This window comes from Mustelus asterias, chromosome 4, assembly GCF_964213995.1.
Source record: "Mustelus asterias chromosome 4, sMusAst1.hap1.1, whole genome shotgun sequence".
NCBI classification, from domain to species: Eukaryota; Metazoa; Chordata; class Chondrichthyes; order Carcharhiniformes; family Triakidae; genus Mustelus; species Mustelus asterias.
In genome coordinates this window covers 31008309-31025916 of record NC_135804.1, presented here as the reverse complement: position 1 = coordinate 31025916, position 17608 = coordinate 31008309, and the positions used below count along the sequence as shown (strand labels likewise).

The 17608-nt window shown below is 40.0% G+C and overlaps 1 protein-coding gene across 1 annotated transcript in view; it reads left to right on the top strand.

Moving 5' to 3' along the window:
* Positions 1-17295, top strand: part of tdrd12 (tudor domain containing 12) — a 95450-nt gene extending 78155 nt beyond the window's left edge. The window contains exons 27-35 of the mRNA XM_078211997.1: positions 3003-3183; positions 5841-5899; positions 6054-6243; positions 10058-10185; positions 12595-12649; positions 12777-12890; positions 12973-13126; positions 14612-14684; positions 17198-17295. Coding sequence (XP_078068123.1) covers positions 3003-3183; positions 5841-5899; positions 6054-6243; positions 10058-10185; positions 12595-12649; positions 12777-12890; positions 12973-13126; positions 14612-14684; positions 17198-17295 — 1052 coding nt within the window. The remainder of the gene's footprint in view (positions 1-3002; positions 3184-5840; positions 5900-6053; positions 6244-10057; positions 10186-12594; positions 12650-12776; positions 12891-12972; positions 13127-14611; positions 14685-17197) is intronic.
* Positions 17296-17608: the final 313 nt, after the last annotated feature.

Here is a 17608-nt window from a genome sequence, read left to right as displayed (position 1 = left end):
CTAACCCTGTTAGAATTTTATAAGTTTTTATGAGATCCCCTCTCACTCTTCTAAATTCCAGTGAATAAAATCCTAACCGACTTAGTCTCTCCTCATATGACAGACCTGCCATCCCAGGAAGCAGCTTGGTAAACCTTCGCTCTACTCCCTCAATAGTAAGGACATCCTTCCTCCGATAAGGGAAACCAAAACTGCACACAGGTGTGCACACAACTGCACCAATGCCCTATACAATTGCAATAAAACATCCCTATCCCGATACTTGAATCCTATCGCTATAAAGGCCAACATACCATTTGCCTTCTTTACGGCTGTTGTATCTGTGTGCTTATTTTCAGTGACTGATGCACGAGGACTCCAAGGTCTCGTTGAGTATCCACCTCTCTCCATTTACACCCATTCAAGTAATAATCTGTCTTCCTATTATTGCTACCACAGTGGATAACCTCGCATTTATCCACATTATACTGCATCTGCATGCAGATGCCCACACAGTCAGCCTATCCAAATCATGCTGAAACATCTCTGCATCCTTCTCACAGCTCATCCTTCCACCCAACTTTGTATCATCTGCAAATTTGGAGATAATACATTCAGTTCCCTCTTCCAAATCATTAATATATAATGTGAACAGATGGGGTCCTAGCACAGATCACTGTGGAACCCCACTGGACACTGATTGCCAATCAGAAAAAATCCGTTTATGACAATTCTTTGCTTCCTATCTGCTAACCAGCTCTCTATCCATCTCCGTACATTACCTGCAATCCCATGTGCTTTAACTTTACAGAGTAATCTGTTCTGTGAGACCTTGTCAAAAGCCTTCTGAAAATCTAAATAAACCACATCCACTGGTTCTCCTTGGTCAACTCTACTAGTTACAACCTCAAAAAATTCCAATGCATTTGTCAAGCATGATTTCCCTTTCGTAAATCCATGCTGACTTTGTCTGATTATACCACTGCCTTCCAAATACAGAGTTATGAAATCCTTGAATAGGCATTTGGTGAGAAGATCGACACTGCCTTTGCCACAGCTTATCTGGAGCTGAAACCATCATGCATACTTTTGTTTCCTGTAGACCTGACTATTATGTTCTCCTGACCGATCTCCCTTCCACCTTCTAAATTTGAGCTGTTCCAAATCTGAGCTGACCATACAGCACAGTGATTAGCACTGCTGCCTCACAGCGCCAGGGATCTAGGTTCAATTCCGGCCTCAGGTCACTGTCTGTGTGGAGTTTGCACCTTCTCCCCGTGTCTGTGTGGGTTTCCTCGGGTGCTCTGGTTTCCTCCCACAGTCCAAAGATGTGCGGATTAGGTTGATTGGCCATGCTAAATTGACCCTAGTGTCAGGAGATTAGAATGGTACATGCATGGGGTTACAGGGGTAGGGCCTGGGTGGGATTGTTGTCGGTGCAGACTCAATGGGCCGAATGACCTCCTTCTGCATTATAGGGATTCTATGATTCTACACCCTGTTAGCCCATCATGCCTGTGCTTACCGACCAAAATTTGCCAACCCCTCTATTTTCAAAAGCTTCATGCACAATTTTCATGCTCCACCATTGTCAGCTGCTTTCACCCAAAGCTCTAGGATTTTCTCCCTGAACCTCTTACCACTTTTAAGATGCTTTTTAAAATCTATCTTTGACCAAACTTTTGGTCATCTATCGTATCATCTCCACATGTTTTGTGTTGAATTCTGCTGATAGTCCTCATATGAAGCTCATTTCATGGTCTACTACGTTAAAAGAGCTATAAAAATGCAAGAATTACATATTCTGTTTTTGAGCTCTGAATAATCTTTAAGTCTGTGCAAAGACATTTTTTTAAAATTCTAAATAAGTGAAAGGTTGTCTTTGTACTACTTTACAATATCTCCTGTTGCATTGCTCAGTGTGCTGCAATTTAGAAATTAGGAACAGGAATAGGCCATTCACCACCTTGAACCTGTGCTGTTATTCAGTTGGATCATAGCTGATCTGAATCTTAGTTCTAGCTTGCCACCTCATTTCGTAACCCTTAAGTACCTTGGCCATCACCAGTCAGCCCATCTTTGGTTTGAAATTTTCAGTTTAGTTAGCCTCAGCAGTTCTTCCTAACCACAGCTCATCTTTATTTTTTCAGATTACTCCCACTTGTTCTGGATTCTCCCAACAGTTTTTTTAAATCAACTTATGCAATCAGCGGAATCACCACTTAATCTTACACACTCGAGGCAATGTAAACCTAGTCTATGCCATCAGGTCTGATAAATTAACTATTTTAGCCCCAGCTTTATTCTGGTGAATCTGTATTGCACTCCTCAGGCCAATCTATCCTTCCTAAGGTGTAGTACTCCAAGCTGAGTTCAATTCTCTAAATATCTAACCAGAGCTTTATTTAACTGCACTATCACTTTCACCCTTTTGTATGCCAGACCCCTTGAGATACAGGCCAACATTCCATTAGCCTTTTAAATTATCTTTTCTCTTTGCCCTCCAGCCTTTAGTGAATTCTATTAGATTGCAGCACTTTAAGAGGAGGGTTGTGTGACAGGTGGCGGTTTCAGATGGAGATAGATGAGATTTTTCTTAGTCTGACTTTCTAATATGACAGTTCTATTAATTCTGAATAATATTTATTTATTTGTGTCACAAGTAGGCTTCCATTAACACTGCAATGAAGCTACTGTGAAAATCCCCTAGTCACCACACTCCATTGCCTGTACGGGTATGCTGAGGGCGCATTTATCATGGCCAATGCACCTAACCAGCACGTCTTTCAGACTGTTGGAGGAAAGTGGAGGAAAACCACACAGACACAGGGAGAACGTCCAGACTGCACAGACAGAGACCCAAGCCAGGAATCAAACCCGTGTTCCTGGTGCTGTGAGGCAGCAGTGCTAACCACTGTGCCACCTTTTGTGAAATGATGTAAATGCATCACCTTGCTCCAATATAATCTCACAAAATAACCCAGTCTAATCATGTTTGAAATGGTTTATCTTTTGTTTTAAAGCATCTTCATTAAGAACCACAACAGTGGAGGAACTCAAAAACATGGTGCTGCAGTATCCTGCAGACACTGCATCAGAATCAAGTTTACCCTTCCTGTGCAGATTGCTAAAGTTCCTCTCTACTCCAAAAGAACAAGCTGATGTAATAGTTGCAATGACTCATTTGGCCAAGATGCAAGTAAGGTAAGACTATTTTAAATAGTCAACCTTCTTTGACAGTTCCAGATGTTCTACAGGAAAATTGAACAGTGTTTTTTTTCAGTTTATTTAAACCCATGTTTTGGACACTAGATATTTTAGATATGAAGAAAATCATTGTGGAGAAACAAAAACTTGGAAAGTATTCTGGGTATTTTGCAGGAATTGGGCCTGGATTTTACGCTTTGGATCAGGATCATGGTCAAATTGGGGACCCAACCGCTGTCAGGTTCAGTCCCCAACAGTGATCTTGTCGTGATTAGATAATTAATGGATAAGGGCAACTGGGGTTGGGAAATAAAGATGCTGGCTAAACCAGCGACACCCACGTCCCATGAAAGAATAACAAAAAAGACAGAAGTTGCACTTGCATTCAATTTAAGAAGAGCAGGCTCAGAAAGCTGGAGAGCCAATAAAAGGCCCTTCATCACAGAGGGAGCTGCATACAGGGAGAGAGGATGACCTGTTGAGGTGCACTCTCAGCCCATTTAAAACACATGAACCAAAAAAATAGCCATGGCTACCAGGCTAGCACCATGGAGGGAAACTCATCTTGCAGGATGACGTGCAGCTGTTGCCAGGTAGGGGAAGGGATTGTGTGGCAAGGGTTCCTCAGAGGCATCCTGAAACACTGGCCCTCTCCGAGTCTGCTGACAGGAGGTTACCACTAGGCACTGTGGAATTAGATGCCTGCCCGTTTTCATTCATGCCCCCTGTTTGGGTGAAAATTCTGCTTCTGGTGGCTAGATCATGTAATTAAAGGATAATGTACTAGCACTAGAAAAGATACTTATTCCAAAGCTTATTACCATGCAGATTACATGGGCAACATATACAGTGGAATACTTGAATATGTACTCGTTACTATTGAGTTCTCAATTAAATGTGCACCACATGTACTAAATTATTACACAGATTATGTTGTATGACATTACCACCATGTTAAATGGGATAAATTTTGAATAGATCTGGCAACTCTAAACTGAGTATCCGTGAGGTCCTGTGTGCCATCAGCAACAGCAGAATTGCATTCAATCAAAGTCTGTAACCTCCTGGCCTGGCATATCCCCCACTCTACCATTACTATCAAGCTCGAGGATCAACCCAGGTTCAATGAAGAGTGCAGAGGGCATGCAGGAGCAGCACCAGGTATACCTAAAATGAGATGCTACTCTGGTGAAGCTACAACACAGGACTACTTGCATGCCAAACAAAGTAAGCAGCATGCAACAGACTGAACTAAGGGATCCCACAACCAACAGAGCAAGCCCAAGCTCTACAGTTCTGCCACAGGTGGTGAGTAATTAATTGGAGGAGTCGACTCCACAAATATCCCATCCTCGGTGATGGGGAAGACCAGCACGTCAGTGCAAAAAATGAACCTGAAGCATTTGCGACCATCTTCACCCAGAATTGCCAAGTGCATAATCCATCTCGTCCTCATCCTGAGGTTCCCAGCATCACAGATATCAGTCTTCAACGAATTTGATTCACTCCACATGATACCAAGAAACAGCTGAAGGCACTGGATGCTGCAAAGGACCCTGCTGAGGTTTCAGCAACAGGACTGAAGATGTCTACTCCAGAACTAGTTGTACCCTTAGCCAAGCTGTTCCTGTAGAGCTTATAACACTGACATCTACCCAGCAATGTGGGAAAACTGCCCAGCTATGATGTGTCCACGAAAAGCAGGACAAATCCAACCCGGCCAATTAGCACACCATCTCGATCGTCAGTGTCATCAACAGCGCTATCAAGCAGCACTTAGTGAGCAGTCACCTGCTCATAGATGCTCAGTTTGCAATCCGTCAGGACTGCCACTAGGCATGGTTTTCTTCCTTTGTACTTCCTCGGTCTGAAGATTTGAAATGTCATGTTCTTAAAGCAGCTGCCTCATTATTGATGTATCCAAATTAAACTAAGAACTATTATTATCAAGTTAATTGGAAAGAATATTTGAACTTTGCATTTTACTTTTAAGCGTCTTCTGTATCCACCCAAGACAAAAATAAACACACTCGACATAGAAATTAGTTAAAGAGCAGAATTGAGAGAGGTCTGTGCAGATTATCCACCATTTCTCTTTACCGAGATATGGCAATAGCTGGAATCAGTACAGAGACACAGAAAAGGAAATCCAAAATGGACTTATAACATTGTACCATCACTGAAAAAAAATTAACAAGTGTTTCCCGAGTGCTTCGTCGGTAACAGTTCTGCAAATCAATTTTGATTCCTGGTCTGACTTTGTTGATTGCGATCAGGACAGCAGCACTATTGCAACAAATGACCTCCATACTTAAGGTCTGGGGAGGGAGGAATCAGGTATGCTTTCCAATCCAATCCTGAACACTGTTGCTGAAAGAGTACACCTTGATCTTTGGGTCAGACCAGACAAGGTTTAGCTGTGATAACCCCCTGAACACTGCAGCCAAATAGCTTGCCAACATTTGCTGCCTAAACCTATATGAAGAATGGTCACTTCAACAAAGTACCAGAGTGAGCAGTTTACAAACTTAAGGAAGACAAATGTTCAAACATACTGCCTCAATTCTGAATTTTTAATTGAAAAATATAATTGTTTCACAGGGTATGAATGTCACTGGCTAGGCCAGTATTTATTGTCCATCTTTTTATTGCAGAAATCTGGATGAAATCAAAAATGAGAGAGGAATTTATGTGCTTGTGGACCTACTTCAGGGTGAGAAATCCATCTCAACTTCCAGCATTCATAAAGATTTCCGACTATCTAAATCTCAGAATCTTGTTCAATATGCTATATGCTTGTGCTATAATTTAAATTGTCAAAACTAATGGAATCATTTTTCACTGCTCTGGAATCTCTCTGATTTTAGTAACCAATGCAGAACTACAAGAAAACGTATGCGTTGCACTTGGGATTCTAAGTGAAAACAGTGACCTGTGTACAGCTATTATTGATGCCAATGCACTGAAGTACCTTTGCCACTTGCTGAAAAAGCCAGTTGAAAATAATGTTTGGGAAGCTATTATTGGAGCTTTAGCTGCACTTCTTTCCTCCAGCAGGTATAAAAGAATGATTTAAATGGTATTTTCCTTATAGAATCATAACACACTCAGAAGAAAGTTCACTAAAGTCTCGCATGTAGAAGGTTGGGGTTCAGATTTGAAGGGAAAATATTTGGTAAAGTCGCTCATGAATTACAAAGCTTGCCTGCCTAATTGCAAAAAAAATCTGAAATTTAAGCAGATGGGTCTGCTGTAACTCGTCAAAAAAGTTTTCCTTCTGTAAATTATAAACTTGCATTTCCTGACAATCTCTCCCCTTGTCTATCCTCTTTGCATACCACCGAACCTTCCTCATTCTTATCTTTTTTTTTCCTTATCTCTGTTTCTTATCTCTCTTCCCATTATCTTTCTCCTTCCTTCCTTGGTAAGAACATAAGAAATAGGAGCAGGAGTAGGCCATCTGGCCCTTCGAGCCTGCCCCGCCATTCAACAAGATCATGGCTGATCTGAAGCGAATCAGTTCCACTTACCCGCCTGCTCCCCATATCCCCTAATTCCCTTATCGATCAGAAATCTATCTACCCGTGATTTAAACATATTCAACGAGGAAGCCTCCACCACTTCAATGGGCAGAGAATTCCAGAGATTCACTACCCTTTGAGAGAAGAAGTTCCCCCTCAACTCTGTTCTGAACCGGCCCCCCCTTATTTTGAGGCTGTGCCCTCTAGTTCTGGTTTCCCTTCTAAGTGGAAAGAATCTCTCCACCTCTACCCTATCCAGCCCCTTCATTATCTTATATGTCTCTATAAGATCACCCCTCATCCTTCTAAACTCCAACGAGTACAGACCCAATCTGTTTAATCTCTCCTCATAAGCTACACCCCTCATCTCCGGTCCCGGTTACCCTTTTCCCTCCTTCCACATTCCCCTGTTAATGAGAAGTAAAAGGATAAATATGAGTATGTTGTAAAATAAAATGTTTTATTTTGATTGTTTTCCAATTAATTTACTCAACTTGCAATAATACTTAATTAAGATGCATGTTTTTGTAAATGTTTAATGTATTTTTTCTGGCCAATCTATCCACCTTCATTTCTTCTGTGAAACTTCATCTTAAAATTGCATAAGCATTCATTGCCTCCTGTACTCCTGGGTATTGCTGTTCACATGTGAGCCTTAGTAGTAAATGTTAGCAGACAGGAATCTCCATTACCCCTGATTCTGTCCTCAACTGACGTTAATGAACTTCTAGTTCCACTAGAGGTTGCTAATAATTCTTTGAGGCTAGATAGCCCATGGGCCAGGCTACAGCAGGAGTTTGGCAGAACATTTGGGGCGACTACCTAATGGGGCTCCTAGAATTGTTGATTTGGCCTTGCAGAAAATATTTGGTAAAGTCGCTCAAAAAAACAAGTGACACAAGTCCATAATAGAAAGTAGTACTGGGCAAAAATGAGTATTCATGAAAAATATATCATTAGATTTTAACTTGGGTCGCCTCAGCATAAACAGGGCCCGGTTGGTCTGAAAGTGGCCTACCAGCCTATTTGCACACACAGTTTGGCCATTGCCACCTACAAGGTGACTTATTACTAGATGACCAGATGCCCATCTGTTTTAGTTATCAGCTCTTTTAAATAGGAAAATGAATAACACGGTGGCACAGTGGCTAGCATTGCTGCCTCACAGCGCCAGGGACCCCGGTCCGATTCCTGGCTTGTGTCACTGTCTGTGTGGAGTTTGCACATTCTCTCCATGTCTGCGTGGGTTTCCTCCAGGTGCTCCGGTTTCCTCCCACAGTCCAAAGGTGTGTGGGTTAGGTGGATTGGCCATGCTAAATTGCCCCTTACTGACGGGGTTGACTAGTTAGGGTGAATGCATGGGGTGATGGGGTTGGGCCTGGATGGGATTGTTGACGGTGCAGGCTCAATGGGCTGAATGGCCTCCTCTTGCACTGTAGGATTATATGATACTATGAATAACCTTTACCATGGAGTTTATACCCAGTATCAACAGGCTCTCCAACTGAAGTGCTCTAAAAGTACATTTTTATCCTTATTGGGTCCTCAAGCCTGAACACATATTACTTGGACACTGCTATAGCAGATTTTCAATATAAAATTGTCAATAAAGACATGGAGAGAGGGAGATTGGGAGAAATTTCTTTATGCAGAGCATGGAATGAAGCAGTTTCTGTGGCATCTTTTCAGGAAAAATTGATTTAAAATTTGCAGAGGAGCAAAATACAGGTTTATAAAGGAAGAGCAGATCACTGGGCTTGGTATTAGATTGCTGTAATGGACAGCAAACCCAAACATATTGGGCCTCCCCAGGTGCTGTCGATGTCTTTGTTTCTACAAATGAAAATCAGTGATATGTTGGTCCTTCTCTCTTCACAACGATTGCATTTACATGGGGAAATTTCATGATTTATATTTTGGATTCTAAATTCATCATGTCATAGATTTGAGAATAGTTTAACATGATATTGCATGCCCACAAATGTGTCCTTTTCAGGGTTTGTGAAGAAATTGAAGAGCAAGAAATAATCTGTCACCTTTGTACAAAAATTCAGCAATCCTCGAAAGATCAGGTAAAATCAGAGATACTAATTTCATTACAACTGTATAAATAATTTACAGATAATTTGAATTTAAGGGCAGATTATGAGTGACCACTTGTATAGTTACAGGTCATTTAGTTAGTTTCTGACTCTCATGATACCATAATGAAAACTAATATTTAGTTCAAAAAATTGCAATGCATCAAGACTTAGTTAACTTCCATGTGACATCCACTCAAAGGGAAAGCCCAAGGTGCAAATTATTTCTATTTAATAGTATTGCAAAACATTCTGCTATCAGAAAATAGAAAGTGGTGGGTCAAAAATCTTTTGAATATGCTTTTTATCAATTTTTTACTCCATCCTTAAAGTTACAATGCCAATGCTTAGCCTGGACTGGGCAAACCCAAATCCATTCCTTGCTTGCTCCACAAACCAAATTTAATTGAATCCAATTCATGGTCCCCCTAAGAGACACAAACCAGTTCCAAGCTAACAATATATGGCATTGCACCCCAGCTTGGGCTTCATCTGACGCTTGATTTTAGCCAAAGGCTTTTAATTAGATCTATTTGTTTATCCGCCTCTTAGACTGCCTAATGTAGTCTAATCTCTGAAAGCAATACTGTCCTTTTGGTCAGGTTGACTGCAAAATTTCATGCTCCCTTGGACCAGCCTTGCAATGAAAGAAAATATGGCAACAATTTGTGCACAGCAAGGTCCCACAAACATGAGGGAGATGCATGAAAATTAATTTGTTTTAGTAATGTTGGTTGAAGATGAATTTTGACCAGAACACTGGGAGCGCTCCTCTTAGTTGGATCTTTTACTCCCAACTGAAGTTGTAGATGGTTCTTGGTTTAGTTTCTCAGTTGAAAGACTGCATTTTCAATGATTCAGCACCCTTTCGATGCTGAACTGAAAAACACTGGTTAACATTCAAATTAAATGTCAGGATGATGTGCTGATGAAAGCTCAAATCCTTTCACATTTGTTCTCTGGAAGGTTTTGGAAAACATTCTGAAGGTTTTGTGGCATCTCAGTGGAAGACCCCAAAGTCTGAATTTAATGTTATCAAGTGGACTTGCTTTAACTATTGAGAGGTATGTAATATTACAGTATCTGTAAAATGTATATACATTTTTGCCATGGCGGTGCTGTAGAAACTACAAACCAGGAAAAGATCTAAAACAGATTATTTTAGATGCAGCATCACAGTAAACGTTTAAGTACTTTCTTGATCTCTCTCTTGATTACAATTTGATTTGCTGATTAGGAATTTAACCAAGTTTTTCTTTACTGTTTTAGGCTGTTAGCGAGCACATCCAGCAAGAGTGCTTTATATAAAATTGCCAACAATTTGAAGTTTTCACTGGCCAGTTTGCAAAATTTACCTTGTCTACAAAATGGTGCAGCCTCCTCTAACGGAAATGATGGTATGGTTTCACCTTGGTAGACTAATTTATGGCATTTGATTTTTGTTATGAAATAGAAATTGTCCTACATAGTTGAATTTTTTAATGCATTTTAAAATATAATAAGCAGTAAAATTATTTCTTTATCAGATGCAACATTAACAAGGCTGGTTTGAAGGATACATTTTGACCAGAACACTGGGAGAACTCCCCTGATCCTCGTCATAGTGGGATTTCTTTACTTCCATTTGAATGGTAGATGGGATCTCTGTTTAGTTTCTCAATTGAAAAGCTGCATTTTCAATGGTTCAGCACCTCTTCAATGCTGACCTGAATAACACTGGTTTAAATTCAAATTAAATGTCAAGATGGTATGCTGATGAAAAGCTGAAATCCTTTTCAAATTTGTGGAACAAAGGGACGTTGGCGTGTTTGTCCATAGATCTCTGAAAACTGAAGGACATGTTAGGTGGTGAAAAAGGCATATGGGACCCTTGCCTTTATCATTCAAGGCATGGATTACAAAAGCAGGGAACTTATGTTGGAGTTGTATAGAACTTGGCGAGGCCACAGCTTAGAGTATTGTGTGCAGTTCTGGTCGCCACATTATAGGAAAGATGTGATTGGACCGGGTGGGGTACAGAGGAGATTCACCAGGATGCTGCCTGGGATGAACATTTAAGTTATGAAGAGAGGTTGGATAGGCTTGGGTTGTTTTCGTTGGAGCAGAGAAGATTGAGGGGTGGCTTGATCGCAACGTATGAAGGAGCAGGTATTCCTCTTAATTGAAGGGTTAGTCACAAGGGGACACACATTCAAGGTGAGGAGCAGGAGATTTTGTGGGATGTGAGGAAAAACCTTTTCACCCAGAGGGTGGTGATGGTCTGGAATGCACAGGTGGTAGAGGCGAGTTGCCTCGCATCCTTTTTAAAAGTACCTGGATGAGCACTTGGTATGTCATTACATTCAGGGCTATAGGCCAAATTCCGATACATGGGATTAGGTGGGAGGTCAGGTGTTTTACATGTGTTGGTGCAAACTCAATGGGCCAAAGTGCCTCTTCTGCACTGTATGATTCTATGACTCTAACACCAGGAGTTGCTGGTGTTATCATTCATCCAGAAACCAAACTGGGCCAGTCACATAAATATGGTGGCTACAAGAGCCAGTCAGTGGCTGGGAATTGTAGAGTGAATATTTTACCTCCTCACAAGGATGAGTGCAACTTCATTAACTGCTCGAAGAAGCTTGACAGCATCCAGAACAGAAGCCTAATTGATTGGCAGCCCATTCACCCTGTCTGTCTACACTTCCTGCTGCCTCGGAAAAGCAGTCAACATAATTAAGGACCCCATGCACCCCGAACATATTCTCTTCCACCTTCTTCCAGCAGGAAAAAGATACAAAAGTCTGAGGTCACATACCAACAGGCTCAAGAACAGCTTCTTCCCTGCTGCCATCAGACTTTTGAATGAACCTATCTCGCACTAAGTTAATCTTTCTCTACACCCTAGCTATTACTTTAACACATTCTAAACTTACTCCTTTCCTTCTCTATGAACGGTATGCTTTGCCTATATAGCATGCAAGAAACAATACTTTTCGCTGTATACTAATACATGTGACAATAATAAATCAAGTCAAATCACCACCGCCACTACTGGTTCACGTGGCAGCAATGTGTACCATCCACAACAAAGCACAGCAGCAAGTCACCTAAACTAGTTCTATAGTATTCCCAAACCTGCAACTTTTACCACCCAAAAGAACAGGAGTAACAGATGCATGGGAACACCACCTGCAAGTTCCCCTCCAAATCACATTCCATCCTGACAGAGCTATATAATGCTTTTTCACTGTCTTGGTTCGAATATCCTGGAGCTCCCTCCTTAACAACAATGTAGGTGTACCTACACCACACAGTCTGCAGCAGTTCAAGAAGGCAACTTGTCACCTTTTTGAATATTTATTGATGGGCAATAAATGTTGACATTGCCAGCAATGCTTCTACCCAATGAATGAATTTTTCTTCAAATTAGAAATTAAGTTAATAAAATGCATTTCAACTTAACTGTTGAATCAGTTATGTGGAAGGAAGGGAAATTGCCATTAAGTACTTTGAGTATGACCTGCTTAACCCTGAGGTACATTTGCTGTTGTATGCATATGCCATGCCTGTCTAGAATGACAAAACGTTTCATTTAATATGCCATTAAATCCAGGCATGTCTCACAACAGAGGTGGTTTCCATTTTGTTTGGAAATACCAGTGCTCAATCACAGATGCAATCCAAGAGGATTTTCTTGGCTAGTGTCAATAGAGTGCATGCATTCATACACAAAAATGAATTGGCAGAAAGTTGAAAAAATTAAGTTTCTGCAGCAATTGAAAGATATTAAGTTTATGTTCTATATTATTTTCTAATCACAGATAATGTGGATGTTCCTGAAGATGGAAAAAATCAATCAACAATGGATCATAAAAGGTTATCCATATTGATAATTAAGTATTCGAAATCTGTAACCTAGTTGTGCAATGTGGCTACATAATTCAAGCAAAATTTTGAACTTGATTTTGTACTTTAAATTGTCATTTTTCATATATTCCTGTAGCTTTCACCCAGGAGTAAAGTGGCATCAGAAGGAAGACCGTCTTATACTGAATGTGAAGTTGCGAAATTTTACAGAACATTCATGCAAATTTGGTCATTGCAGAGTAGTTTTCAGGTAAAAACCAGCTAGAGTTTGGATTGCTTGTGAAGAAAGTTACTGTCTTTGATCTTTATCTGATGCTTCATATTTATTCCAGTGCCTTTGTTGGTATCAAATTATACGTGGCGGATTTGGAACTTCAAGGTAGTATTTTAGAGGAAATGTGTTCATGTGTCACTAAAAATGAAGAGCCTGTCATAACACTATTCAAAGAGGAGAAAGGTGAATGGAGCAGTTTGCTGAAATTCAAGGTAATTGTAGTCAAATAACTTGCAGAATTTGAAACAAAATTAATAGATGGCTGTAATTTATCATTTAGTTTTTTTTTAAGTAAGGCATCTGTTGTTGCTAAGCAGTGCATGCAGAAACCCTTTTTCAATTGTTCCAATGTTTCAGTTTTACCAAAGAAATGTTGCTAATTTAGTGCTGCTTTTGAATTTGGTTGGACTTTCTAGTTTTAAAAAAAAAACTTCTTTATAGAATTCATCCGTCCATATTTGGACCAAGGTTGTAATGCAGTGTGGATCAGAGCAGTCCTGGCAAAACCCAAGCTGAGCATCTGTAAGCAGGTTATATGTGAAGACCCTTTATTGTTCGTTATATTGCTTTTATGTGAAAGATACCATTCTTGTGAGACCTAGCTGTTTGAATTTATGCCAGCAGGTCATTTTTCACAAAGCTGGTAGCAGCCTAAAGTAAACTGGCCAGATTTATTCAAGTTGTTCGTCAGAAAGTCCTTTTCGTTAACTAGATTTTCCTGGTGGACATCAAATCCAGCAAGTTTACTTCTAGATTGCCATTGACTTGTGTAAAATATATGCTTACGGTGCTGAAGGATTATCACAACCAGAACTAATTGACAGCAAATATTTATCCATATTTACATCCAGAGTTTATATGAAGCTGGTGCATTTTGACAAATGAATTACTCAAAATATGAAATGGCATCAGTTATCAAAATTTGTCCTTTTGCCCTTTCGTTATTTCCGCTTCTTTCTCAGATTTTGGGGTAGCTCGAACAGAAGGGGGTGGAAAAGAAAAACAGACTGAGACAGATAGGGAGAGGGGCAGGAATTTGTGTGCTGTAAAAAGTACAGCTATTCTACATCATCCATGTTCTAGGTACACTGTAATAAAGCAAGAGTCACTAAGTAATTGTTCTGTTTTTGTATGTTCATTTGCAAATCAAATTTATAATTAGGAGAAAAGTTCAGACAACTGGTTTGGAGCCTTTGAATTGCGTCACTTACTGTTACCAATTTATCATTCTTTTGTCTTCAGCTAACTACATAATTAAGAAATGAAAACACGCAGCAGATCTAGGTAACCAATCTGGGGAGCTAAGTAGTGTTACCATTTCAGAAAAATATTTCCCTCCACAAATTCTGCCTGACCTGATTGTTTTCCAGCATTTTCTGTTTATTTCTGCTTTCCAGCATTCATAGTATATTGCTTTTGTTGCATATTAAGAAGCCTCATTCCAGACTATTGCTATGCTGGCTACAATATAAGGCTTCAGAAATAAGTTCTCTTCTTGTTGAAATGGCTTTGCTTATGGCCTAACTTTATACCCCTCCCCCATCCTACATTTGAGCCTTTATGATGACGTTTGCAACAAGATTCAGAGGGCTATATATATACTAAGTACTCTGGTTTCTTGGAAGCTGAAAGGATTACATTTACTGCAAACCATTAACGATTGTTATTATATGGGTTTCAACTGCATTTTTTTTCAGAATCCAAATGTTACTTTTGATTTCGACTATTTAGAGGAAGTGATGGATGATGTATATCTTCCAATTTACAATGGTATGAATTTTCTATAAAAAATCTAAATATTTTTGTTCAGGCACTGTGAAATTGAAGATACAAGTGTAGAAAATTGATCCTATTACTACAATAAGAAGAATAACTTAGCCTTTAACGATTCCTCTTTTACACACACTACTGGTTTATTGGATGTGTTTCTTCTACATCTCCCACCTTCCTATCAGTCTGAGACAGATAATTCCGAGAACTGTTAACAGCCCTTTGAGTTGGCATTCACTACACAGAATAAATTGAGTTGGTGTTTTCAAGTCCCTGTTTTGAGTTCATTACCCCGATAGATTCTTCTGTGGGAAAGACTTGGGGGGAGAATGAATGTTGTTTGGATTAGAGAATGGTTTGAAGTAGTTTATCCCAGATGTCTATGTAAAATTCCGTTTTTCTCTTTTGAATTGGGAGGAAAAACCTCAAAATTTGCTGACTGCATTAGAACCGGGGGATTGACAAACTGCTTGTCAGTCACTTTGGTTGTTGAAGAACAACAATAGTTTACACCAATTGATACTAATTGGTCGGTGCTTAAAGCTCCAGTAACAAGTCTCCAGTGGATCACGAGACAGGTTGTTCCTAGTTATTGCCTTCTTGTTGAATCCCAATGCAAGACTACTTGCAACTCTGCCTTCTCAACCTGTAGTTTCAAGTACTTTATATTTTGTAATGGTACATAGAACAGAAGTCAGAATGTTTGAATTGAAACCAGAGGACAGCAGTCTCGAAATTATATGCTATTGCCAACCTATTATAGAAAGGCTACAGATGCTTCCTTGACTGCTGTCTCCATCGTTAGTAGGCTAGGCCTGAGCTGTTTTGGTACCGTTATAGACTAATTAGTATCAGTTGATGTAAACTGCCTATTGGGGTTGGTAGTCTTCTATTCTTCAACAATTGTGGGCTGACAGATGGCAGATGGAGTTTAATTTAGAAATCATAGAAACCCTACAGTGCAGAAACAGGCCATTCGGCCCATCAAGTCTGCACCAACCACAATCCCACCCAGGCCCTACTCCCATATCCCTACACATTTACCCGCTAATCCCTCTAACCTACGCATCTCAGGACACTAAGGGGCAATTTTAGCATGGCCAATCAACCTAACCCGCACATCTTTGGATTAATTTAGATAAATGTGAGGTGATGCATTTTGGTAGATTGAACCAGAGCAGGACTTACTCAGTTAATGGTAGGGCATTGGGGAGAGTTTTAGAACAAAGAGATCAAGAGGTACAAGTTCATAGCTCCTTGAAAGTGGAGTCACAGGTGGACAGAGTGGTGAAGAAAGCATTCGGCATGCTTGGTTTCATTGGTCCGAATATTGAATGCAGGAGTTGGGACATCTTGTTGAAGTTGTACAAGAGAGTAGTAAGACCACACTTGGAATACTGTGTACAGTTCTGGTCACCCTATTATAGAAAGGATATTATTAAACTAGAAAGAGTGCAGAAGAGATTTACTAGGATGCTACCGGAACTTGATGGTTTGAGTTATAAGGAGAGGCTGGATAGACTGAGGCTTTTTTCTCTGGAGCGTAGGGGGCTTAGTGCTGATCTTCTAGAGGTCGATTAAAATAATGAGGGGCATAGATTAGCTAGATAGTCAATATCTTTTCCCAAAGGTAGGGGAGTCTAAAACTAGAGGGCATAGGTTTAAGGGGAGAGATACAAAAGGGTCCAGAGGGGCAATTTTTTCACACAGGGTGGTGAATGTCTGGAACAAGCTACCAGAGGTAGTAGTAGAGGCATGTACAATTTTTTCTTTTAGAAAGCGTTTAGATAGTTACATGGGTAAGATGGCTATAGCGAGATATGGGCCAAACGCGGGCAATTAGGACCAGCTTAGTCGTTTAAAAAAAAGGGGTGGCATGGACAAGTTGGGCCAAAGGGCCTGTTTCCACGCTGTAACCCTCTATGACTCAAATTTAAACAGATAAGCAGTGAGGCTCTGAATAAGCAAATTCTCATAGTGGTGATTTAACCTGAGCATCACCACACCTCAAGCGAGTGGTAAGGTTGAGAAGGCAGAGCCTTCATGAATAACTCAGCCAGTACAGGAATTGAACCTGTGCTGTTGGTGTCACTCTGCATCATGAACCAGCTGTCCAACCAACTGAGCTAACAAATTCCATACATAGTGGTATCAGAACCAGTTGTTTTTTGAACACCACTAAATATGCAAATTCTTGTATTGACTGCTCAGATGAGAGTGGACACAGAACAAATACCTGAAAGGAGTATAAATGGATATATCAGAATGGATCTTTGTCCTTGAGTCAGTAAATTATCTTTCCTACTTCTGACTGATTGTTCCCCTCTCAGAATAATCAGACATTTTATACATTTGAGAAACTGTAGGGGAAAACAAATGGGCTTTGAATCAGTATCTCTAGTTTCATTGTTAAAGTGTTTAAATGTGGAATAAACAGAAACAATATTTTTATGCTGATAAACAAAATTGTTCCTACACATGCAATAGTTTTCCCTCTTATTCTGTGCTGATAGATTTTGGAAGAAAGGGACAACAAGTAATAATGGAACCCAGCATAGATGAATATGGTAGTTTCACCAGTGCTGATGACAGTTCTGAAGAAGATTACTGAAGATTCGGGTAAATATCCCTGTTAAAGGTTTATGGTACTGCATTAAATATCCTCTCCAAGTACACAGATGCTGGTCATTGCTGAAGTTGTCATTGGGAGTTTTCCATTTGTTCAACATATAACTGTAAAATAGCATTACACAGTATTGGCTTTTGTTCTAAATTGAATATTTGTGACTTTTATATTTTCAAAGGCAGACCAAGAAAATGCTTCAGAAAACAACACCAACTACAAATAGTTAGGACGCTTTATTTTTTTTAAAGTTTATTTATTAGTCACAAGTAAGGCTTACATTAACACTGCAATGAAGTTA